Below are 26448 nucleotides of genomic sequence, written 5' to 3'. Positions count from 1 at the left end.
GGGCTGCCCAACTTACCTCACCACAGGCTCTGGAATGGCCTCTGCTCCAGCCGGCACCTGCACACCCTTCTCCCATTCTTGTCGCCATGGGTCGGCCAGGATGTAGTAGTCATCCGGGCTGAGCTGGCAGGAATCTGGAATCTTCATGGCTGTGATCAAGTCTGTCCGGAACACCTGTCAGGAGCAGGAGTGGAAAGAGTGCCTCAGGGTGGTCTGCTCCACAGCCAGGGCAGGAAAAGGCAAATGCAACTCCAGTGGGCTTTCTGTCCGCGCCGCACTGCCCCACTTTACTTCAAAGTAAGAAGCCAACACAAAAGCAATAATTACATTAACACACCTTCCCTGAACTCAGCACAGGGCTCTGCACAGAGATGTTCAATAAATGTGCTGAACGGAATTCACCTGTGTTCTGATCTGTTAAAGAACAGAGTTTGAATGATGGATGGGAGTGGAACTCAGGAAAGAGGAAAAACTTGCTGAGAAAGGCCAAAAACCTAAGGGAAAAATCAGATGGTAGGAAGGCTTCTGTGAATGCAATACTGCCATTAAGTGACTGCTTGGGGAATTTCTACTGAAGGTTTAAAATTACGCTCCATTGCTCATGTCCTCAATCTCTAAATAAATAAATAAATAAATGGGTGCCTGGGTGCCTCAGTTAAGCGGCCGACTTCAGCTCTGGTCATGATCTCATGATTTGTGAATTCAAACCCCGTGTCAGGCTCTGTGCTGACAGCTAGAGCCTGGAACCTGTTTGAGTTTCTGTGTCTCCCTTTCTCTCTGGCCCTCCCCTGCTCTGTCCCTCTCTCTCAAAAGTAATAAACATTAAAAAAAATTTTTTTTAATAAATAAATAAAAACTTAAAAAAGCTGGGGGTGGGGGCACGCCTGGGTGGCTCAGTCAGTTAGGCGTCTGACCATGATCTCATGGTACTGAGTACAAGACCCTGAACTGACAGCATGGAACCTGCTTGGGATTCTCTCTCTTTGCCCTTCCCCTGGTCATGTCCTCAATCTCTCTCTCTCTCTCTCTCTCAAAATCAATAAATAAAAACTTAAAATTACGTTAGTACTGCAACCACAGGCTCAAATGGAGGTGTGAAGAAGTACAGGGCACCAACCCCAGGCAAATATCAGAATCTTACATAAGTAGCTGAGGGAGAGGCCAATCCCCAGGGGCAGCTCAGAGAATAGCTTCCCATGAGCCAGGGACTCCAACGTCCCTCAAGAACAAGGACACTGCGTTTCCTGCTCAGCCGGGGCAACAAAGTACCATCCTCTGTGTGTGACAGAGTAAGAAGAAGAGAAGGTTGCATTCCTTCTTAGTCAAGCCCATCCAAAACTTCTCAGGACCAGGCCATGAATGTCTGCACCCTCATGCTCTGGTTTTCTTCTGGGCTACAGGGAACTCAGGGGGAATCCGCTTTTCCCAACGTTCTGTCTGTTGCCCACCCACCCAACTCCGATTCCCTGCCTTCCACCCTGGAACAATCTCCAAGCCCCGCCCCAGCTGACACCAGCAATGCCTCTCTTGTCCAGTTGCCTGACCTCACTGTGGCCTCCCACAAAGGGATATTGCAGGACCTGGTGGCAGCTCCAGACACTATGTGACTTGCTTAGGCACCAACTTTCCCAGTGATTATCAAATCAGAATCACAAATTGAGAAACCACTTCAATGAGTTTTCTAGGCCTCTGACCAAATTCCAAACCAAACACTCCCCAGAAAAACCAGCATCACTAGCCTTCCAGGGGTTCATGACCAACCCGTTCAGTGGCAACCTCTGCCTGCCAGGGGCCCAAATCACTTGGCTGTGTGTGTCTCATTTGAATCTAGGGCCACAACAGCAAGAAAACAACTGAAATGGGTGCACCAAGGGGGCTCGAGGCAACATCGTCCAGAAATCTAATTAACATTTGCATCTAGCTAGAGAGCGCCCTGGCTTGAAAAAGGTCAAGTTTCTTGAAGACTCTATTTGCCAATATAATTTAATTGTTAAGACTAACACCCTAACATTTAATTAGGGTGCCAGTGTGAAAAAATTAAAACGAGATTACGATTAAATGCTAATTAAGCAGAAGATGAAATGTGGGGAAGATTTCACAGCCCTGATAATTTGCATATCTTATTAGCAAGCAGTAAGGCAGCTGATACAAGAACACAAACTCAGGCAGTGGGTGCTTCTGTGCTGTCTGTCCTTCACAAGTCCCCCTTTGCTGGCTTGGGTCTTTCCCAGCTAAGGCCTCTTACGAGCCCAGCAGGGCTGGAGCTGGGCTATTCCCCTCTGGGCCCCAGGACAGGACCTGGTGGGGTGAATGGAACCTATAGTCAGCTCGTCACTGCCTCCAAATTCTCCTGATCCAGGTAAGCCAAGTGGTATAGGTCGAAGCCCTGTCACTCCAATGCCATGGGGAGCCTCCCACCCAGAGGGCGTATCACCTTGCTCCAGAAATCAACCCTTCACTACAGTCACTAAGTGCCCCTCCAAAAAGGCACGGGTAAGCCTGAAACCTTTTGCAGTTCTCTCATCCTGTGCTATAGTATAAGCATCATCTCTTTCAGGATTCCTTTCCCTGATCACCTTGACTCAGGGAGCACCAACTGCCCCACAGAGCCATGTTCCACCCTGTTATCCTGCCTCTCGTCCCAGCACTTAACACCCCCATAATTAACTGGTGTGCTCCTGTGGTTTGTTTGTTGCCATCTCCCCTGCCAAAGCAGTCCTGTGTTCTGCTATGTTCTCAGTGCCTGGCATAAAGACTGCCACCTAGCAGGTGTTTAGTAAATAGTGATGAAATGAATGAATGAAAGAATGAATGAATGGCCCTCTCTGGGGAATTATCTGAGGAGTCTGAGACCCCCAGCTGGCTCCTTGGCAGAGCTTTTTTTTTTTTTTTTTTAACGTTTTTTATTTTTGAGACAGAGAGAGACAGAGCACGAACGGGGGAGGGGCAGAAAGAGAGAGGGAGACACAGAATCAGAAGCAGGCTCCAGGCTCTGAGCCATCAGCCCAGAGCCCTACGTGGGCTCGAACTCACGGACCGCAAGATCGTGACCTGAGCTGAAGTCGGACGCATAACCGACTGAGCCACCCAGGCGCCCCTTGGCAGAGCTTTTTGAACACGCACTAACAGGGTGAGATACCTCACGGATATATGCAGAGTTGAAATCCCCAAGCAGGGCTCAAAGCCTAAGGACCAGCACACTACCCAAGCTGGAGTCTGGGAAGCCAGAATGTCAAGCCACACCAGCAGGGGAGAGGTGGCCCTGAGGTAGGAACAGGAGTGGCACTGGAACTCTGCAGGAAGGGATCCCAGGCTCAACTGGATCAGAGATTCAGGAGGGAGGGAGAAAGGGGGAGAGAGAGAGAGAGAGAGAAAGAGAGAGGGACTAGCCCCAAGACAGTTCCAAGTTTCATCCTAGGTCACTTAGGTAGCAGGTGGCAGACTGGACACAGTGGTCCTTTTGGGCAGGGGACTGATGGAAATTCAGGCAGGGGAGCAATATCCTAATAGTAGCAGCCAGCACTTAAGGAGCACTGGGTATTCAGCACCAGTCTAAAGGCAGTTCTTCAATTAATTTGAGTCCTTACACTAACTCTGTGAGGTAGATGCTACCATCATCCCTACTCTGAAACTAAAGTTAGTTAAATAACCTACACAAGGTCCTATATGCTGCAAGTGGCACAGGATCCTAGGCCATGAGCCACCCAACACTCCCCCCACAGCCCCTCTGCCCCTTCTGGCCACTTGCTCATTGCCTGCACAGAAGCCAAATCAGATAGCTTCCCCAAACGCTGGACTATGTAAATTAGATGGTGGCCTTTGCAAACTCCAAGCCCTTGAATGGCCTTCCACTGTTCCCTCAGGCTGAGCTGTAGGGCCTACCAGGCCCTGTGGCCACACAAATACACTTCAGTCTCCTGAGCACTTTTCACTCTTGGCACATGGGAGGACCCTGCTGGGACGCTCTTGTCTCTTGCCAAAGTGGGGCTGGCCTGTTTCATCTTGGAGGTCTCAGACGGGTCCACATGTGCTCTGGGAAACCTTCCCGGATCCCAGGCTGGGTTCTGGGCTTCCTGTGAACTCCCACAGGTCCTGTATTGGAATCCCCTGGTTTCCTACTCCATAGCCCCCACATGAAGGAAGTGAGTTCAGTGAGGTCCAGCTGGGTCACAGGCTGGGGCCCAACAGTGTACATAGGGCCTAGCACATGTGAGGTGCCAACAAAGGCTGAATGACTCAAAAGCCTTTCACGAATCTACCACCACTTTCTTGGGTTACTGCCCAAGGCTACATATAAGCTGGGCACCTTGGTACTCTGTACCTTCCAAAGGAGCCTCTGTGCATTTATATAAAACCTGCCCACAAATATGGCAACCCAACTATCACCCAAACATCCTTTTTGTTCTAAACAGGATTGAAAGAAGCTCAATTACTCTCCTAAAATGCCTTTGAATTATTTATGAAAACTAAATAAAGAATGAAATGGACACTGATGAACTGGAGGCCTTGTCATGGCGAGAAAGTTGGAAGTTGGAAAACAGCAATTTTCCAAGAATGTGAATGTTTACTATTTTTTCTCTTATGGCAGAAAATGACAAATTGTCTTTAAAGGTCTGCTGCCTAGCAACCAAGTTCTGAGCTGCCTGGGAGATGTTAATTGTAGCTTCTTCAAACAGTATGAAGAATGGTTAAAGGTCTAAAACTTCAAACAGTATGAAGAATGTTTAATAACCAGTCTGAATGCCAAAGTGCCAACATGGCTCTGGAGGGAGCCGAAGACCGTGTTCTCCCCAGATCTAGCAACAATGCACATGGCCTTGAACTCCATTTCCTTTTCCTGAGACTGAAGACTACAGCCACTGAGCCATCTGTCTGGTTTTCCACACCTACTTCCCCAGGAAGAACCCCAAACAGACTCTGCCAGAAACCATCAGTGGAGTCTGGTACGACCTCCTGAAGCAAAGACAGTGACAACAGGCAACTTTCACTATGCTATGCACAGAGCTCTCGTATTTCGTATGTGATCACAAGACTTGTGGATGTTATTTGAATATTTCATCCTGGGACCTTGGCCTGTTTCCTTTTCTCAAGGGGGAATTATTGTATCAGAGAGTATTTCAGACCAAGAGACACCAAGAGGAAGTTCAGTTACTTAAGGAAAGGTTCCAGCACTTGTCATAATTATAATATATGATTATTTGTGTAATAATTTGTTTAATGTCCATCTCCTCTAGTAATTAAGCTGAGAAAAGCAGAGACTGCATGTGTCTGGTTTATCATGGTGCCTCTCTACGGCACAGTGCCTGGCATGCACCAGGTACTCAAGAAATGGGGTACAACAGGGCACCTGGATGGCTCAGCCAGTTAAGCATCTGACTTTGGCTCAGGACATGAAATCACAGTTTGCAAGCTCAAGCCCTGCACTGGGTGAGCCCCACTTCTCTCTCTCTCTCTCACTCCACCCTCACTCATTTGCCCCCTCTCTCTCTCAAAAAAAAAAAAAAAAACAAGAAAAAGAAAATGAAAAAGAAATGGTTTACAACAAATGAATGAATGAATGAATGAACCCCAGGATTTGTCTAAGTATGATTAAACTCTGAAGCTTCCTGTCCTGCCTAGTAGGGAGAGTGGAGGCAGGGGGCTGAACTGAAAGGTCCCTCCAGGTGGACTTTAGGAACTGGTCTTGGTCACTGTCCCAAAGCCAATGAAAACAGCTTTGGCCAAGAGTGCCTGCCTCTCCTTGACCTCTGCCCACATTAGGAGTAAAGGTAGGAGTGGCACCCTCCTCCTAATCTCCCCCAAAATGGAGGGTCTGTCTTGAAAAAGCCAAGTGAAATTACCACCAAATACCTCGTTTTGTTTGTTTATTTATTTAATGTTTGTTTATTTTTGAGGGGGAGAGAGAGAGAGAGAGAGAGAGAGAGAGAGAGAGAGAATGCAAGCAGGGGAAGGACAGAGAGAGAGGGAGACAGAATCCAAAGCAGGCTCCAGGCTCTGAACTGTCAGCACAGAGCCTGACACAGGGTTCAAACTCATGGACTGCGAGATAATGACCTGAGGTGAAGTTGGATGCTTAACTGACTGAGCCACCCAGGCACCCTCCAAATACCTCATTTTAAATCACAATTGCTTTTTCTGAGCACTTCATCTCTTTAGAAACAATAGCTTATGTTGAAAAGTCATTGTCCTGTTAAAACAAGGTGCATGCTAAATGCTTTTTGTACGTGATATATACATACACATACACACACACACACACACACACACACACACACACGCTTAACCTCACCTAATTCATATTACCCCCATTTTACAGACAGAGAAAACTGAGACTCAAAGAAGTAAACCACTCATTTGAGGCCTGCATTGTACTTTAATCACTGCAATACTGCCAAGGAACCAGCCAGATATTTCTTCTTTTAAGAACTTTTTCTTTGGGAATGCAAGCTGGTGCAGCCACTCTGGAAAACAGTGTGGAGGTTCCTCAAAAAACTAAAAATAGAAGTACCCTATGACCCAGCAATTGCACTACTAGGCATTTATCCACGGGATACAGGTGTGCTGTGTCGAAGGGACACATGCACCCCCATGTTTATAGCAGCACTATCAACAATAGCCAAAGTATGGAAAGAGCCCAAATGTCCATCGATGCATGAATGGATAAAGAAGATGTGATATATATATACAATGGAGTATTACTCGGCAATCAAAAAGAACGACATCTTGCCATCTGCAACTACGTGGATGGAACTAGAGGGTATTATGCTAAGTGAAATTAGTCAGAGAAAGACAAAAATCATATGACTTCACTCATATGAGGACTTTAAGAGACAAAACAGATGAACATAAGGGAAGGGAAGCAAAAATAGTATAAAAACAGGGAGGGGGACAAAACAGAAGAGACTCATAAATATGGAGAACAAACTGAGGGTTACTGGTTGGGTTGTGGGAGGGGGGATGGGCTAAATGGGTAACAGGCATTAAGGAATCCACCCCTGAAATCATTGTTGCACTATATGCTAACTAATTTGGATGTAAATTTTAAAAAATAAAATTAAAAATAATTAATTAATTAATTAATTTAAAAAAAAAAAAGAAAATGCTCTAAGAAAAGAGAGGCCAGGGCCTAGAGTCAGAAAGAAGACCAGTTCATAGGCTGAGGGGATTGTTAAGACTCTTTGGGTCAGTTTATTTGATCAGAACCCTTTGCTTATAAACCTGAAGTTCCTAATAATACAGATAATACTTTGATATTGAAGAAGCATATGCATGTGTTTTGATCTTCAATAACTTTTCTTCTTGTGCTAGACTAGATGATATAAAATGTAGTCAAGTGGTAATTAGTGATAATACTGATAATAGTAGGTAACGTTATATGAGGTTTTTGCAATGAAAATTTTTTAGACTACTTTTACAGTGAAGTTTTGAGATTAATTGATGAGGGTATTTCCTTGGCCTTACTACTTTTTTGGGAATTTTTGTTTGAATTTTTATCAATTAAATATTTTTATTAGTGTGTAGTTTAATTCCTTTATAGTTGTCATTGAGATAAATAGGATACTTTTATACGAGAAAAAAAAAGAACTCTTTCTTGGGCTGGAACACGATAAAAATATCTCAAGCCAAGAACAAACTTAAATTAGGCATAAAACATCAGAGAAGCACTCTGAGCGTAGCCACACTCTGCCCAGTCCCATCCAAGCTACCACTAGGTTAATTTGGTCAGACACTTCTCCCCCCTCCTCTCTCTCTGTCTCTGTCTCTCTCACACACACCCTCTTTCTCTTTCACAAGGATAACAGCACTTCCTGCTCTTTAAAGAATTTATTACACACATTTCTTTTGCAAGAGAAGCCCCAGAGGCCAGGAGGAATTTCCAGCTGGTGGGAGCAGTGGTGTTTCCAACTATACTAGCAGTGGATTCTGCCCCCCACCCCAGAGGAAGGCGGTGAGAGTCTCAGAAAGTAGGCACTTAACCCAGTGGAAGGGCTCCCCTTTATCGCCCGCCTGGCTGCCTTACTGCCTCATGGGGCGGCAGAGGAGCCACTGGCTATAAACATAGCTTAAGACCACAGGGCAAACATGAAACCTTTTTTGATTTCTCCTGTTTGACCTCTCAAGATTATGGGCATTTTGTTACAATATATGCCATCACTGTTTTAATATAAAATCTGTCATTTCAAACACCTGCATAGCACCTGTACTCCAGGAAAACATCTTATTTATCCTGTGGTTTTGCATCTCAGCAACACATTCTGGCTACCCGTGCCTTCACCCAAGGTAGAAGGGTCCCATTTTTAGAAACAACAGGTCAAGCCAATAAGCTTCATCCTTGCTCTTCACTTGCTGCTTTTTCGGAAGGGGTGGGGGAGACTTCTATAGGAACTTTCACGGACACTGGTTCTGGCAGACACCTCAGTGGTGACAGAAACTGTTCACAAGAATCACTTTTTTCTGGCATGCCCCTTCTTCCCCTAGGGCAAGAAGCTGAGCATTGGTGAAGGGCCCCTGTGGAACCCACAGAGAGGCCCTATTCTCTCCTCTAGGGATATACTGATTTGTCACCAGGGCCTGCAAAGGAAGCTGACGGTCAGGTCCCAATTCCTACCTACCCTGTTCTGGGACCATCAAGGCTTTGACCCCAGGGAGGCCAGTTTTACCTCCAGTTATTTCTGGGATCTCCTCCACCTTCAGGCTTCAGAGGCCTCAGCAAAGGACAGTCCTATCTACTGAACAGAAACTCCATGACAGGGCTCTACAGATAACGACTTGCAGGCTCAGGGAGATAGAGTCACTTGCCCAAAGTCACAGAGCTCCTCAGTGGCAAAGCTGGCTGCACCTCCCATAACGGACACTTTCCTGTGTAGCACCTGCATCCTGCTGCCAGTCAAAGGACCAGTTCCCCGGGGACAGGGCCTGCATTTTCTGTACCCCTAGCACTCAGCTGGGCCTATCAGGCGTTCTCAAGTGCTTGCTGAGTTTAATCATTATCAGTAGCTCTTGGGTCCTGGAGACCCATGTCCCTGCCCACTGGCTGATTTCCGGGGACTCAGACTTCCTGAAAACCCTGTCTGGGGGGGAAACCCCACCACTCGGCCTGCCCTTCCTTCTACCTTTCTGCCCAGGCCTGAGGAAGACACAGCCTCAAACAGCAGCCTCCAACCCAGGGGGCTGGCCTCATTTCTCCTCCAGAACTCCTTCACAGCTCGGCCAGGGCGATGGAAACCTGTCTGTCCCCCTGGCCACTATGTGAGTAGGGGTCAGCTGGGGGCCTGCCCTCAACCACACTCCCTGCTTTTGCTTAGTTCACTGAAACAGGCTGGAAAGCCTCCTCTTCCTCCTTTAACCTCAGGGTCCTTCCAGGAAGGATCAAGCCAGGACCTCCTGTCTTAGTAAATTAAGGAGAAAGGTCTGTGGCAGCAGACCAACAAAAGGGCTTTAAAAAAGAACAGATACTTGGGACTACACTCCAGGCCATTTAAGTCAGAATTCCTGGGGGTGAGGTGGGATGGGGGCCCGGTATTAGTATTTAAAAGAATAATCTTTGGGATTCCATCAGATTCTCAGAAATAGGTCCCACAAAGTGTTAAGCACCAATAATGGTTATACCATCTGGTCAGACAAGCCAGGCCAGAAATCCAAGGCCTCAGCATGGTTTATACACTAGTACCACCTTCCCAGGGCAGGCTAATCCCTTCTACTCCTTCAGGACTTAAGCCTTAAGCGACAAATCTCAGCTTTGTTGGGATCCTATAGGCAGGCAGAACAGAGGAAGGGGGCAGCCTGTGTCCTTGGGGTCAACACTACCTTTTCCTTCTACTACCAAAGGGGCCAACTTCAGACTTGGTTCACTTTCACCAAAAATCCAGCCTCTCAAGAATCCCGGGGCCTGTCCCTTCAGCTCCAGTACTGAGACCTGTACTTCCCCCCCCCCCCCCCCCACTCTGGCTGAGGGAGGCCACCCACTGGTTACAGGCCAGAGGGGAAGCTGGGTCTCAAGGCCTCAGCCCTGTCCAGGGTCCTGACTCCTGATCCGAACACTTTTTTCTGCCCTACAGCACCTTACTCCAGTGTAGATGGGGCTCTGAGATTTATACCTTCGGGTGCACTGGGAAGTGCAGCCCCTGGAAGGTCATCACAGGGCCAGTCGTCCATCTGGCATAAACCCAAGCCCAGCCCTTTCTGTGGCTTTTGGCTTAACTAGGTGTTGGTACTGCTGCTATGCTATATACTCCTGGCCCTCAAATCCCCCATGCCATCACTGTCCACATTCAGAGATGAAGAGACAAAGGGAACCAAGGGTTCCCCACCAGGGAGGGGAATGTACCATGCACATCAATTTGCAAACACTGTAGCTGGGACCGTGGGCCAGACTGACAACTACGCCACAGGTGTCTTACTTTAGAGTACTGGAGAGTTGGGACTCCCAGATCCCCTTTCACCAGGGCGACCAAAGCCCTTGGTCCCCAGGCCCAGCAGACTCTAAAGGCCCGCCTCTCCAACCCATTCACAGAAAGAGAGGGGAACAGCCCAGAGAGGAGATTTAGTGTTAACGTTATCTGCCGCCAAATCGTTGCTTTTCATCTCTGCCTTCTCATGAGCCAAATAATTTGGAAGCTTTCATTGATGGTTTCCTCTCGGCCCCACGATCACTTGGAATTTATGCCGGCTATGGCTCAGCCTCCTCACTTAGGGGACAAGGGAAACCTCACAGGCTGCACTCCAGCCTGCTGTGGGAGGAAAAGCTTGTCCTTGGCGACAGTTCAAGGCAGTGAGGACTTCCTCAGCCCTCCTGGAGCCCAGGACTTGAGGGCCTCCTGGAGTCCAGGACTTGAGGGCAGGTGATGCCAGTCAGGCCTCAGAGCTGCCTGCAGAGGCCCCTGGGCTCGAACCCAGAGCCATGCACAACCAGTAGCCAGCAAGGCCTGCTGGCATCAACGGCCTTTTGATGATTTAATTCTATTTTTAGGTGGAGAAAGGTTCAAAGGCTCTGTGCTGGAAAACCCAAGAGGGAGGGGAATTTTCAACCCCATGCAAATCACTCTTTCCCCTCGGCCTTTGCAGACACCTGTTTCCTCCCAGCCCCTGGCCTATCCAGGATAGAGATGGCAGTCCTGCCCCTGGGATTTCTACCCTGAGAAATGGCCCCACCTCCTCCTGGAGCTTGGAGGAAGCAGGGTAGGCAGAGTCTGGGGAACCAGCCAGCCCCAGGAGCTCCCCAGAACTGCCCATCTCTTCTCCAACATTGAGAGCAGGGGCAGGCAAAATCCTCATCTCCAAAATGGGAAGAGAATTCCTGTTTCCTAGGTACTTGGAAGGCACATATAGGTGGCTATTGTTTTACTAATTCAACCATAGCCACTGGGGAGCCCCTGTGGCTCTAAGAAGAGGGTGGGAGGACAGGTGGGGAATAAGGGTGGAGGAGCAGAAAGGCAGCCCCAGAGGCTCCCAGGGCTCTAGAGCACACTCTGCCTCTTATGTCCCAGTGCCCTTGAGCACATCCCATATAGCCACTGAGCAGGGCTAGTTCACGAGGGCACTAAGAATCTCAAAACAGCATCCTCCTGCCCACCTCTTGTTCCAGTCCTCACGGCATTCCTAGAGGTATCTCCTTCCATCTCCACCCCTCTCCCACAGGGCCAAAAGAAGACACTAAGTTAAAGGATGGGGATGGGAGACATCGGGTCTCAACTACCTGCCCTCCCCCGCCAAACATACAAAAGTCCTAGGCTAGGCCAGCTCCAGGACCTGGGGAGTTATTTTTCATATGCAAGGTTCTACAAAAGATGCCTCCACTGCATCCTAGGGGCTGGCTAACTACTGCTGCTCAGGATTGGCCCCCATAGTCATGAATGCCCCTGTGGTTAGTGGGGAGAGAGGACTCCAGACTCAGAACAAAGATACCCTCCCCCACTCCAAGTCAGGAGCTCTGCCTCAAGACTCTAGGCCCTTCTATCCTTGGCACTACTGGCCTCAAGAACGTCAAGTCCTGGCTATGCAGATCCTCAATTTCTTTACTGTAAGAGGAGGATTGAGAACCCTAAGTTACTTTTAAGGATTAAAAAAGTCAAGTGTTCAGCCCAGCTCCTGGCTACTCTGTAGGCTACAGAACAATGTCTCTCTTAAGGCCCAGATTCAAACCCCCTGCTTCTTGGGTGTCCAATGCTCTTTCAATTGCGTCTGGGCCAAGGGCATCTGCTGTCCCCAGTGCAATGCACTGAAGACCTGAAAGAGAGTGATGTGGCCCTAGGATGTGATTTGTCAGTGGCCACAAGAAGCAGGATCACGATGGCCCCGCGTGTCCAGCACTACCCACCCCTGACACACTTCTCCACAGTTCAAGAAGTCAAACACCTCTACCTGCCACAAGAAACATCCCAGGTCAGAGTAAGGAAGACTTAGAATGCAGGTGAAACAGGAAGAATAAGGAGCAGATGACCTAACTGGATAGGTGATCCCGAGGACCACAGCCGTCACCCCTGTATCAGCACATCCCATCACCCTTGGCTTAGCCACCAGAACTCCCAAATCCTACTGCTTCTTTCTCCACTGCTACTACTCAGCTCTCAGCCACCACTGCTTTTCTTCTGGACAAGTGCAAAAGAGTCCTCCTTTCTCCTCACAGCAGTCAGTGGGGCCTTTTATTAAAACATCAGGCTATGTCATTACCCTGCTTATGATCCTTGAAAGGCTTCTCTTCTTGCTCAGCTCACTTGGAACATTTTTACAACATCCTACAAAGCTTGGCATCCACACCCCCTCCTCCCATTCATTCCACTCAACCACTCTGGCCTCGCTCTGGTGACTGGACCCTCTGCCAGGAACGCTCTCTCCCATACATCTACAGAGTTTTATTCCCTTAACCGTCCACAGGTCTCTTCTCCTGTGGCTTCTCCACCACTGCTTCATCTTTCTCTGGACACCTGTCACTACCCACCTCGGAGGGCTTCTTTTCGTTCTGCCGGGGCCAGCCCGACTTGGTGCTGCTGGGCAGTTTGGAGCATCTTGATGCAGATGTAGCGTGACCTGCAGAGAGAGCACAGCCCATTAGGGGCCCCTGGAAGGCAGGGAACACCACCCACCCACCCACATCCAAGGATAGGAAGCCTGTAAGGAAGGGTCTGGCTTGAATGTTCAGCAGGTGGAAACCTCTGTGAGCACCTGTCCCTGCTCTGGACTTCATCAATGATGAATGCGGACATGAATACTTCCTCCACTCACCAAGCATAAGGGACTTAGGAAATAAAAGGCAGTGGCCAGGACTCAGTATTAGTTTACTGTATGACCCGTGACAAGTTCCTTGCCCTCTTTGGTCCTCTGCTTCCTCCTTGGTGAAGGAGGACCAGAATAAGCCTTCTGTGGCCACTCTTCATTCCTGCCCCAGATTTAGATACTCTGGGATGATGCCCAGTGGATATAAAGAGGGACAAAAGGGAGGTGGGAAGAACGCTACGCTACAAGTAGACCCATTTCCTAACTTGTCACCCTGAGCAAATGACTTACCCTCTTGGAGTCTCAGTTTGCCCTTCTCTAAAATGGGGGCAAAAGGTTGTTGGGAGGATGAAATAGTATTATGCCTGTAAAGTGTCAGTACAGTCCCTGGCACAGACCACTGCCTCCATAAATATTAGCGATTATCATTAAGGTCTAAGACCCTTACTGGACTCAAAGACTGTGACCTCCACCCCAAGGGTCAAAGGAGCAACAGCCATGGGGGTGTACAGTGGTGGGGGCTGGTGGGAAGGGAGTACCCTTGCCCAACTGTGATGCAGCTGCCCAGACAGCCACTCTTGCAGGTGCCTGGCCTTCAAGAGTTCCTTCGTCTGCAATGGAGTTAGAAGCGGAGGATGCGGTTCTTCTTGGCTCTACTGAGACAAGCCACAGGCAGTGTGGTTGTGGCCACAGAGGGCCGGATGCTGTGATCTCCTGCTGCAGGGAAGAAGGGCTGGCCAGGTTAGACACCAGAGCCAAGCTGAGCAAACAGACCCCAAAGGACAGTGAACGAGACCTGGAGGCAGGGAAGGGGCTGGGATGGACTGGCCATCTTGGGTGCATCTATCTTCAGGCTGTTGGGGGGCTGTGAAACTCCAGGAGCTCCAAGGGGCCTTGGAGATCTCCCAAATCCCAGTTGCTCACCACATATGAACAGACTGAGGTTTAGAGCTACAGGGCTCCAGGCCCAGCCTCCCTGGCAGTTAGTTCAGCCTCTTCCTCAGCCTGGGCTTCCACCAGCATGCACTGTTGGTGGGATCTGCCTGGCAGCGTACCTCTCCTACATAGGGCAGAACAGAACTCCTTACTTGGCTATTTCATGCAGGCCCAGGTTCCTGCAGCATCTGGGAAGAGCTGCCTTTTGGTACCAGAGAAAAGCTCTCTCCCTATACAAACCTCCCTTACCTCCCCCAAATTTGAGAAGAGGCTCCCTAAGCTCCCTTTTCTCTTTGACCCCTTTTTCTTTGAGGCTCCCTTGACCCCAGGACATCCAGCTTCCACACCCAGCCCATACACAAGTCTACCTCTGAGATTCTACTGCCAAGATGCCTCATTAACTCCCTCGAAAAGCATTTATTTAACACCTATTATGTGCCGGATCAAGCTGGGGATACAGCAGTGAGCCAAACATAACCCCTCTCATCAAGGAGCTTACGGCTCGTTAGGACATGATATTCATATCGGGTAATTATAATAAAAAGAAACAGGTTTTCTGTCCGTTGTGTAGAGACTTCCTACAGGGCCCTGATTTAACAGAAGGGCCAGAGGGAACGGGAAGTGTTCTGAGGAGCCAGGTGCAGCATATGCAAACACCCAGAGGGGATTTGATCTTTTCCAACCAGATCAAAACACATGGGACTGAGACCTAGGGGATAAAAGGGTACAGGGTGAATAGAACACCAGGCTCTGGAGGCCACAGGGTGTGGAGACTTTCGTAGGAGCACAAGGACCTGGCCTGATTTATGCTTTCGTCAACATGGAGACCATGGGGCAGCCTCCCCCAATCTGGGCCTGTGGGCCTGTTAATTATTTAAATGCTTTCCTTGTAGGAGCCCCAAGCAGGAAGGCCTTACTGTCAGTGGTGTCAGAGTTGTCGCTGCTGATGGAGTATTTTCGCCTCTTCTCTTCCATCTGCAACAAAAGGCAGGCCCCATTACATTTACAGGAGGCACAGGAAATCCTCAATCTCTCAGAAAATTGCCTGATCACCTACCTCCCCATACTCCCCCCTGCTGCAGTGAAGAATGAGAATAGGTGCTGCCATAGCCTTCTCCCCAGCCATCCTCGACCTCTCCCCACCCACCCACAGGACTCCTGGGGGTGGGGCAGGGGGCTGCATCTCCCACTTCCTGAGCTCAGAGCCTCAGATGAGCAGGAGTCTGGCCAAAGACGACAGAGGGAGGAGGGCAAGAGGGTCAGCAGCCCCAGAACAATGATTAGGGCCTGCCCAGCCCCAGCTTCCACTCAAGGCAACTCAGGCCTTCCAGAGAATCCACTCCCATCGAGTTATAACTGGTGTTCTGCAGGGTGCCGAGGAGGGGCAGGAAGAGGAAACAAGATTCTTCCAGAGGGACCATTGCCATGTGAGTTTAGAGACAAGCCAGCTCACACAGCACTAAGGGCACATCCTGAAAGTGGTGGCCAGAGGGGTGTGGAAAAGGGGTAGGGGCAGAATGGCTCCAAGTTGGGTCACTGAGACACACCAGGCCCAGGGTGACTGGTCCTAGGCTGGGCTGCCCTCCCTCCCCCAATGTCCTTCTCCACATTAGAGTTCAAACCAACTTTATCTCAACTATAGTATTTGACTTCAAAGTAAGAAGGGAAGCTCTCCATACTGAGCTCTTTCCTCTACCAACACTACCTCAGCTCTTGTTCCTAACAACCCGGAAGTTGCGAGCTATTGGCTCCCCTTTCTGGAGTAGTGCAGGACCTTGTTGTGCTAGTAACTGGCTGAACTGGGATTTGAATCCACGTGGTCTGATCCCTGAGCCCACACTGAGCTGCCTTTGTGCCCTGTGAGCTCCTGCCTGTTGGGAGTGCTTTCCCACCCACCATTTCCTCGAATCCCGCAGAACCCAGAGTGGCAGAGCTTGCTTTTGACTCCTCTTGGAGGGGAGCACACCAAGTGGCTGGTTCACCTGCCTTGGGTCTCACAGCTAGTCAGTGGCTGGAGTCCTAATGTGAGAAGAGATCTGGGATTCAGGACCCAAAGCATTTTCCACCACATCCCTCTTAGTCTGGAACCTGGGCTGCCTCACTGCCCACAGTAAAGGGCAAGGAGCCAGTGTCAGTAGAGAGAAAACCCCTGCTGCCCAGCCCGGCTGCAGGCCAACCAGGTTCCCCACCTTCCCATGGGCTGCCTGTCACTGCCAACCCCTCCAAGTCTGTTCCTGCCGAGCCCTGGGTTTCCCTTTATCTTACTGTGGCCCTGCAGAGACAAGGGAACATTAGCTCTCCAGGGCAGGGGCATGACTGTCCAGACCTCCGAGCCAGCCAGGACGCTCCTGCCTCAGACCTGACCTTAGTCAGGAGCTTCTCCCCACTCCAGTGTCCAACAGTAGGATCAGGATGACAAAAACATTCACTGGGGCTGCTTGCTGCCAGCTCCAAAGGTGCAGGCAACATGCTCTCCAGAGGGTGCAGAGGTGCAGGGGGGAGGTCTGAGGACATGGGCGGCATGGGTGCCAGGGAGGTTAAATAGCTCAACACTCATTGTGGCAGAAAAAGGGGGATGCCCTGCTACACAGGGACCTCACGAAACCCTCAGAACAGCCCTTCTGTGCCAGTGGGCATGATGACTGCTTCCCTTTTGCAGATGAGGAAAAGGAAGCACAGAGGTTAAGTGACTTTCCTAAGACTGTAAAGCTTGTGAGCACGTGCCCTTGACCTTTAGACTTCAGCCCCATGGCCTGGGTCATGGACTGAATGGGGCAATAATGCTCTGCCACCCACAGCTGCCATCTTTACAGTCCTCCAGGTTCTGAGTGTGACAAGATGACTTCGATAGGGCCCTGACTCTAGCCTGCATCTTGCCAGCCCAGTGCTCTCACAGGTGGGCAGGGCGAGGAGAAGTGCTATAAACGCAAGCCACCGGTTTTCTCCCGAAGTCTTGCCCATGTCTCTCCACTTCCAGTAAAGAGGGCACTTCCAAGACAGCGTTTCCCAAAGCAGAAAAGCAGAAGCTCTGGATTCAGGGGTGCTGAGTTCAAATCCTAGCTTTATCCCTCAAGAGACCAGAGACCTTGGAAAAGACATACCTCCCAAAGGATAAGGTTCTATCTGGATTTTTACAGAAGTCTCTTGAACTTCAAATGTTGGCAACTGATTCAGAATTTTTAAAAACACTTTGAGACGGCCAAACTAAACACATCTGTGGGCCAGAATCGGCTGGTGAGGATAAATGAGAGCAGCGTAAAACCTTAAGCACAGTGGCTGGCTCTCCATATAAGTGCTAGTCATATCGTGAGAACCCTGGGCCAGGTAAGGGGTCCTCCTACCAATGCCCTGAGGGGCTCCTGTACAGCAAGGAAGGACTCCTATAACAGGACTCTTCGATTGCCAACACCCTTCTTGTGATGCTGTTTCCTGTTGCCCAAGGACCAACAGGTAACCTGCCAGCTTTCAGACCTACACCCCACCCTCAGCCTGCTCCCAGTCCAACCTTCCCTCCGTGAAAACACCCCAGAATTCTTCTGGGTAGGGTGTTATTAAGGGAGATTTTGTGTGGCTTAATTGGAATAATAACTAGGCTTCAGAGGGAAGCTACTTTTTTTGTTAGCGAAGTTCCTTTCCTTTGAACCAAGTCTGTTCCAAAGGCCTCCCTGCCTCAGGTGAACCTCCACTGTTAGTGGCTAATGAAGCTCCAAATGAGGCTTGGGTTTCCCTGTGGGACAGCCTTTTGTCCCTGACTCCCCACCCCCAACTCAGCTTGGAGACAGGGAGGACTCCTTCCCCAAAGCTGAAATCCAGGTGGGGTGTGTGGGGGGCTGCTGACACTTTGGTCTTGGCCTCTGGTTTTCTCTCTCCACTGGCCCCTCCCATCTTTCCCAACGCAAGGTCTGCTCTGGAAAAACACCCCAGTGTCACAAGGCATTTGCTTTGGGGGATAAAGGTGACCCCCAGAAAAGGGTCCCCTTTTCCTTCCCTTTGCACCTCCCACACCATCCCCAGCCTGGAGACAGAGAGCAGAAGCTCTCCTTCGGGAGCGTGGGTGTCCTAGAGTTTCCAGAGCCTCTCTGTGCAATCTCTGCCCCCACAGTAGTCCCCTGGCAAGTCCAGGGGGCTCTCTGTCCAGAACATACTGTGAATCCATCCACTTTTCCCCATCTCTGCTGCTACCACACTGGTCCAAACCAGTCTCATCTCTTGCCTGGACTCCTCATTCATCTCCCACCTTCCACTGTTGCTCCCCTCCACCCCTCAATCTAGAATCCACACAGCAGCCAAAATGACCTTTAAAGAAACATAAATCAGATCATGTCATACCCCTATTTAAAATCTTTCAAAGGCTTCCTGCTGATCAAAGGGCAAAATTCAAGCTCTTTACCACAATATCCTACATGATCTGGCCCCTCCCTACCTCAACAAGTTCACATGGACCACTATCCCCTTCCTCACCACTTTCTAGCCACACTGGTCTCCTTTCATTTCCTGAAACAAGCCAAATATTCCATGCTTCAGGACGAGTGCACAAGCTGCGCTCTCTGCTGTAAGGTTCTAGTAGTCTATGCATGTCTGACTTTCTATGCTTCACATTTCAACTTAAAGGTCAAGGAGGTTTATGCCAGTTACCTTATCTAAAGAAAATCCACAACCTGGTTATTCAACATCTTCAGAGCATCCACCATGATTAGTGTCTGTTGAGCTACTTGTTCAATGTCCTCTTTGGAGAAGAGAGGAAGGAGCATGTCTGTCTGGATCTCTGCTGGAGCTCCAGTGCCCGCTCGTGTTATGTCCAGCACACAATAGGGGTTTGATACACAGGGATGCTGAGTGCATTCTTGTCCCCTCCCTGTAGAAGTGTGGGGTGCACAGAGCCCAGCTGGCTGGCCTGCAGCTTGCAGGAACATACACCCCAGGCCAAGATTTTGTCCTGTTTTCACAGCCTGCCTTCCCCATCTTAACCTCACACATTTTCCAGGAGGCTTTATTTGGTTGGGCTCCTGGCTAATGATCAATGTCAACTCAGTAATAGGGCAGCAATTTGGTGGCAGATGTTTTCTTGGCAGCACTAGCCATTGGTCTTAGTGGGGGCCTCGGGTCTGGACTTGAAACACCAATGCCCAATGCCAGCCCCCTTTAAAGACCTCTCCACAAATAAACTCAAATAAACACCCTGGGCCTCCATTAACGCCCTTCCAGCTGACCCTGGGAACAGTGGGCCTTTCAGGCCTGCTAGTGCAGCCGCTCCCTGGGCAGTTAAAACACCCCAACCTGGCCTCCGGCCTCTCCTCTCTGGGGGCCACCAGGCCTGCCCTGCCCGCCACCACACACAGCAGGACTTCTTCTTCCTCCTTAAAAAGGGGGGGAAACGGCTTTCAAGCAGGCAATTTACCATTCCAGACACAATCTTTCAAAGAGAAACAAAAAGTCTCCCTGTCTGAGGCAGACCGCTTAGGCGTGTGTGTAATAAGATGCTAATACAATTTAATGATATTTCGGCTGGAAAACCTGTCCTCAGAGCCTCCTTGTGTCGGGAAGGCCAGACATTCAGAAAACAAGAGCTGCACACTCTTAAACCAGCTTTAAACGGGGGTCAGAGCCCCAGTCTTTCCTATCTCTCATTAACTTTAATGCCTTCTGAGGGACAGTAATTGCCATTACAAAAAATGATTTTGTACACACAGATCCTCAAACTTGCTTCTCCAAGCAGAGGGGAGCCTGAACCCTCCTCCAACGCTCATCACTGCCCACTTGCAATTCCAAGTGTCCCTGAGGGCACCCAGCTCCCTGGAACACGCTGCCCACACCGACCCTCCAAACCCAGTTCTGGGGACATACCTAGGGGATCCTGGAAGAATGAAAAGGGGCTTTGTCTACTTTGTCCTTCGGCACCTTCTCACCCTACCCTCCACCTCAGAGGGCAATGCTCAGTCCACTTGCTCCCACAGATGGCTGCCCATTGGCAACTGCAGGGTCCTTCTCATCCCTTCTTCAGAGAAGGGAGCTGGCTCTCTGGCCTAGCCTAAAGGGGAGAGATCAAAGGTCAAAGCTGCATTTGGGCCCTCTCCAGATCATTAATAATAATAGTAAAAATGGCTAATGCTAATCAAGTGCTTACCACATGCCTGGCTTTGGGTTTAATCTTCTTTATGCAATATATTGCTTAATCCATACACCAATCATGGGATACAGACTGTTACTAACCCTACTTACAGATGAAGAAAGTGAGGCACAGAGCACTGTTACAGTTGGTGACTGCATAGCTAGCATTCGAACCCAGGCTTTCTGACTCCAGGTGGTATACCATGTGCCCCCGCCCCCCCCCCCCGGGGCTAACCTGCACAGGCCTACAACCCCAGAGTGTGGCTGACGTACTCCAGATTCCTATGGGTTATTTGAGAACCTTCCTGGGTTCCTAAACTTTAAGCCACACGGTCAGGATCCTATGTGGATCTGCACAAAGCAGGCCAGGAATACCTCCTCACAACCTGGTCTTTCCTTGGAGCACCTAAACACAGAACTAACTGTAAGGCCTACAAAGAGCCTGGTGGATGAGTTGTCAAGAATTTGGACTGGAAGTCACTGAACTGGGTCTTGGGTGTAAGACAACTACCTTCCTGTTACCTGGAACCCCGGTTAACTAGAGCACCCTGCTCCCCGCTGTCCCCCCACCCCCGCCCCCATCAAGGATGTGGTAATCAGTGTTGGAGGTCTACCCTCAAGACTCCAGGGTACATCTGGGGGCTGGGACCAGCAATCCCACCTCACCTGTCAATGAAAGGCAAGTGGAAGCTCTCTTGGAATAATGTTACTGGCCATTTAGCCATGAAATTTAGGGAAAGAAAAAGCACGTTGGATGGGAAATGTTCTGGAAACATTTGCTGCATCCTGAGTCCAAACAACTTTGTCCTTAAGCACTTCATCTCCAAAAGTGCTGGAGAGACCTTTGGCCAAACAGTTTCAAAACCAATATTCACTGCAAGTCCTGCTGCCTGGGGCGAGGACTTCCCTCTGCAAGGCATTTGCTGTAGAACCAAATGCTTTTCCACTCCAAACAACAGCCAACAGCACTTGGGACAACTGAGAGGGCTCCAGATCAAACAAACATCCCTTTTTTTTCCCCTACCATGCAAACTTTCTCAATAAATTATTCGCCCACTTCGGATCAAAGCCTGTTTTGCAGCCTGTGACCTAAAAAGCAAATAGCATCTCTTAAACATGAAAGCCCTCCTCCCTGCCTGGGTCGGCTTTATTACTCATTCCTTCCCCTTACAGTTATTCTGTTGTTATTTTCCTCCTCTGCTTGTTAGATCGCTTTGCAAGTCCCAACCCGCCTGAGGAAGAAGAGATGGGAGGGATGGTGCGTTCACTTGGGGCCCTAAGGTGAGAGAGGAAGTCAGGGTAGGGGAGAAGCCAGCACCCTGGGAACCCAGGAAACAGGGCCAGGCCCGGTTGGCAGCTCCTTGCATGGCCCTTTTGCCAAATGTCCTACTGGGAATTTTACCAGTGAAGGGAGGGAGTCAATGCCACCGTGAGAGGAGGGACCAGGCGGCGGACCCGGGACCCTGATTCAGTTTGCAAACATAATTAAGGGGACATCCTGACAGCTAGTTTAGGCTCAAAACTCAGGGCTCCTCCCCCTTCCAACAAAGGCAAGGCGGCAAGCCAGCCGTGCCCTCTTAGTCTCTCCCCAACTCCCTTTAGCGCCACTCTGAGCAAAAACAAGATGCCTCCTGATGACCCCTGCAAACTCAGCCTCTGGGTAAAACTTTATGTCCCGCAGTAGATGAGCGAGGGTTGCTAAAAGCGGGAGCAAGGTTTGGAAATCTGCAGAGACCACAAGTCGCCGGGTGCACCGTGCCCTTGGCTCAGGGCAAGGGGAAACACTGCCCTTCCCGCCCCCACCAGCCCTGGCATAAGACCTGCAGCCAAGGTGGTTTAAAAAAAAAAAAAAAAAAAAAAAAAAAAAAAAAAAAGCGTCCCGGCCCGCGGCGATGGCCACGGGGATTGGGAGGGGGTGGCGCGCGCCTCCAGCCTGCCCCTGGAGGCAGTCCGCGGGACAGCAGGCTGGAGGCGCGCCGGCGTGATTCCGACCGCGGGAGCCGGGAGGAGGAGCCGGAGGTGGCTGCGGGGGGCTCTGGCCCAGGCAAAGGAAGGGCAAGGGGCGGTTCGGGCCGGGGACTGTGGACTTGACGTCCAGGGCGGGGGAGAGGTCTTTAGGTGAAGCGGGTAAGAGGAGCCGAGCCTCTTAGGAAGTGTGCAGCTCGGGGGGGGGGGGGGGGTAGATTGGGTGTGTGTGTCGGGGGGGGGGTGTCCTGGGCCTCTGGAAGCCACCGCGAAGCCTTCCTCCCTGTTTCGCAGACATCCCCACCTTCTGATGTAACAGCTACGAATCGCGAGGCTGACCTCTCATCCTTTGGCCTGGAGATGAGAGTGTCTCAGGCCCAGTGATAGGCGGGAAGGGACCGGAGGGAGCCACAAGTCTGCACCCAGGCGGGGAGGAAGCGGGCGGGAGCCGCTCCGCAGGCGCAGGCGAGTGGGTGGGAAGGAGGGAGGGAGAGAGGGAGAGAGGGAGGAAGGAGGTGAGGCCGGGAAGATGCCACTGCCGGGGGCGGGGCGGGGCCCGGGATCCGGGAGAGGGACTGCAGCGGTGTTTGGTGGGGGCTGGGGCTGCAATGTCACTTATTTGAGGGTCAGGTGTGTATGTCCCAGGCTGGGACTGCCACTTGCTTACATCTTCCCAGTACCACCCAGGGCGCAGGGACCGAGGCGGAGGGCAGGGGACTGCAGTACCGTCCCCGAAGCGGGACGCGAACCGGCAGAGTTGGGAGAAGGTAAACAAGGGCCACGCCCCCTGCCGTCGCCCCGCGGGCGCGCACCCGCCGCTCCGGCCGCAGCCGGTACATTTCCACTCTCCCAGCGCTTCTCCCCCGCCGGACTCCCGCGCAGCCCCGGAGGGGGGACTGCCCCCGACCCCAGCCCGCGCCCCGTACGCCGGAACTGCACACCCGGCATACTCACCTGGAAAGGGTGTCCCCCGCCCCTCCAAAACACTGTTTAATTTGTGCAGAGCCTCCGCGCCGGGGAGCTGAGCATGCTGCCCCCGCGTGCAGCGCCCGCGTGCACCCAGCCCGGAGAGGGGGCGACAGGGCGGAGGCGGTGGCCCCCGGAAGGTGTCTGGGACCGGACCGGCTGCACGTGAGCCCAGCGCGGAGTCATGTGCACCGGCTCAGCCCGGTTCGGCGGCCGGACGTGCTGCGTATCAACAAAATGAAACTCAGGGCGACAGGAGGGCAGATAGCTCTGGGTCCTCCGAACCCCCGTCTCCGGCAGAACGACCTCCCCTCCGCTGCGGTCTCCCGCCGCAGCCCCTCCGCGCGGCCGGAGCCCGCGGGGCAAGTTGCAGCCCTGGCGCGCCCCCGCCCGCCCGCGCCCCCTCACCGGCCCGGGGGCGCTTTGCCGCAGTCATTAATAAAGAAGGTCGCCAAGCTCACCCTTCCAAAAGTTGTTGTTGCATGCGCCCCTCTCAGCCTCCCCGCAATGTACTCTTTAAAACACGACTGACCAACATGCGCAATCTCTCTCCCCGGTGCTGTGCATCCCCCCCCCACCCCCCCGCGCCCTGGCTTCCTAGAACAGGCAGCCAGCAGGAGAGAGAGGGAGCGAGCGAGCAAGAGAGAGAGCGCGAGCGAGGGAGCGAGGAGCGCTGGCAGATCTGTTGCAAAAACATAAAATAACGCCGTGGAGATGTGCAGGGCCCATCGCTGGGGGCAGGATCTTACCTTCCTCCGCGGTGCCCTTCTGAGGGGCGCTGCCCTGGACTACGCGCCGCGGCGGGGGCCGGCGCTGGAAGGATGCTCCCGAAACCCGGAGCTCCTGGGGCCGGCGCGGGCGGGCGGGGGGCGCGCATCCATCCGGGGTCGCGGCGAGGGAGGCTGCCGGGCCCTCGGCGTCCCAGGCCCCGCACCCCTGCTGGGGACGGTCAGCCCGCTGGACGTAAGCCCTTGCCGCTAGGAATGGGCACAAAGTAACTCCATGGACGCTACTCACCCCCCTCCCCAAAAAATAGCCTCCAACTGCGATGGCCGCGGTCGGCACCATTCACCAATCCCCCTGTGTATGTTTCTGTTTCTTTTTAAACCAAGACTTCCTTGTGATCTCTTTAGAAAAAAAATGTGTTGGGGTGGGGGTGGGGTGGGGGCGGGCGGGAGGAGCGAGGGAGGGGGAGTAGCCACTTTTTTCTTATTCACTCGGATCTCCACTCCTGACACCCCCCCCCCCATCGCCCGCCCCACCCCCCGCCCGGTTGTTTGGCTCCGGCAGCGGGTCCAGGTAGGGTTGCAGGCCTCGGGGGGGGGGGGGAGGGGGGGGCGGGGAGGGTGCTCTGCCCGGCTGCCCGTCTGCCTGCACCTCGGGCCCAGACTCCCCATGGGCTCTGGGGCGCCCCCAGCCCGCCCTGTCCCCAGGGCCGGGCCCGAGCGGCGGCTGCGCCCGTGCAAGTCCCATCAGGTCTGCTCACACTTCACACACTCACACACATACCCCGCCCCTCCACTCTCTCACACTTTCTGCTCACACCCCGCCCCCTTCGAGCCCCAGACCCGGGCGGCGCCCCCCGCAACCTTAAAAAAAAAAAAAAAGCAAGCTTATACTTAAAAAAATCTTTTGGCGCCATATTAATGACGTACTTAAAATTTGCCATTTCTCCCTGCGTCAAAAAGACGTTTCTTTGCAAATAACAGCCTGAAGGCGACACTCGCGGAGGGAACGAGGTTTGCACCGAGCACCCCGCCTCCCGGGGCTCCAGCGCTGGAAGACCCTCGCCCTAGGCCCTGCTCCCGAATCGCTGGTTTAAAAATGCGAACCGAATAAATCGCGTGGCGCTCTGCAGCGCCAGAAGTGAGCAGAAAGTGCTGGCAGGAGCGGAGGGGAGGGGCACGCGCGCGAGTCTGGGGGAGGGGGCGCGTCCCTTCTCCCCCACCCACAGTAGATGGAAACTAACATCCCGGGCGGGGGAAACTTGAAATTGCCGGCGACCTCAGGAAGGAGGGGCCGTCCGTGGAGAGGGTCCCTCTCGGGTTCGTTGCCCCCCTCCCCCGTTCGGGTGCCTACAGTCTCCCAGCTCTGCCCCGCATTTCCGGGGGGTGGGGAACGCAGTGTTGGGTGGGTGGGTAGCTGCAAGTCTTGGCCCCAGTAGGAGTTTGCCCCGAGGTGTTCCCTTCCCCCCTAGCTCGTCCTTCCCATTCCCCCTAAAGGGTTAAAAACCGAGGGGGCTACTTCCAAGGGCTGGCACTTGGCGAGGAAGCGGGGCGCCCCTCTCCCCACCCTTCGCCTCCTCGCCCCTCCTCCTCCGGCTCCACTTCCCGACTTGACCTTGTGGTGCACAAACAGTGCGCTCGGATCCTCGCAGTTTCTGGAAGAAGCGCTTGCGCTCGCCAGGCAGGCGGGCTGTCGGGCGGCTCGCGGGCGGTGGCGGGGCCTTGGGTCGGTTCCCAGAGCCGCGGGCCACACCCACCCAACCCGCTGCGTCCGCGGTGCTCACCTTCTCTCGAGGAAGGAGCTTCGCTAGCCTCCTGGATGGGGAGGTGTCGGGGGCAAGCTGCAGCCTTCTCCCAATGCTCCCAATTGGGGAGAGCGAGGTCTGGTCTCAAGCGGGGTTTGTTGGGGAGACCTGGGAACCTGGTTCAACATCCCCAAAGCATCGTTGCCAACTTTTCCTTCCCCCTCCCTTTTGGCTGCCCCTCAAAGATGATCCAATAATTTTTGCAACTCACCTTTGGCTTTGAAGGCACATGGGTGAGTTGTGAACTGGGACAGGAACCGCCTTCCCTCTCCGAGACTGAAGGTTGTTTATCCTTCCTTTCTTTCCCTTCCACCCCCTTCTATGGAAAGACAAATACTCAATTTACATAAGATGACATTTATGTGACACTTAAAAAGATTCCCCCATGGAATGTTGTGAACACATTTGCTTATAGGAGAAATAAATCTAATAATAAACAAACTTCTAACAGCACAAATCCTCTGACGGGTTAAATGGTCTACACAACAAAGAGGAAGATAGTGAATGTGGAAATAAGCCCTTTCTGCAACTAGAAAGAAATATGAGCTCAAAGGGAGTCCCAGCAGCGTTTCTCTTCCTTGGCCTTCATTCACAAAGTCTGGGAAGGCTTGTTTGGCAAGACTGAGGAACTGGGGTACCACCTCCAGACCTGACTCTAGCTCTGAGTTGGTAGGATTTTCCCAAGCCTAAACTCAGTGCCAGAAAACAGATGTCACAAGCTGTTAGCATGT

At 51.9% G+C, this 26448-nt stretch overlaps 1 protein-coding gene across 14 annotated transcripts in view; it reads right to left on the bottom strand.

Moving 5' to 3' along the window:
• Positions 1-26448, bottom strand: part of JADE2 (jade family PHD finger 2) — a 131833-nt gene that overhangs the window by 25927 nt on the left and 79458 nt on the right. For 6 of the 14 annotated variants that reach the window (XM_042984018.1, XM_042983957.1, XM_042983960.1 and 3 more), the window contains 6 exons: positions 25929-26036; positions 25697-25833; positions 19993-20176; positions 15066-15123; positions 12938-13026; positions 17-174 (listed from right to left, as the gene is read on the bottom strand). In XM_042984018.1, the coding sequence (XP_042839952.1) occupies positions 17-174; positions 12938-13026; positions 15066-15123 (305 nt within the window). In that variant the 5' untranslated portion in view covers positions 19993-20176; positions 25697-25833; positions 25929-26036. Of the gene's footprint in view, positions 1-16; positions 175-12937; positions 13027-15065; positions 15124-19992; positions 20177-20272; positions 20415-23648; positions 23723-23936; positions 24334-25527; positions 25625-25696; positions 25834-25928; positions 26037-26448 lie in introns of those variants that run through there. The other 8 variants (XM_042983971.1, XM_042983977.1, XM_042983989.1 and 5 more) reach the window with 8 other exon arrangements.

Source organism: Panthera tigris, chromosome A1 (assembly GCF_018350195.1).
Source record: "Panthera tigris isolate Pti1 chromosome A1, P.tigris_Pti1_mat1.1, whole genome shotgun sequence".
Taxonomy (NCBI): Eukaryota; Metazoa; Chordata; class Mammalia; order Carnivora; family Felidae; genus Panthera; species Panthera tigris.
The sequence above is the reverse complement of the archived record's forward strand: the minus strand, read 5'-3'. Positions and strand labels throughout refer to the sequence as shown.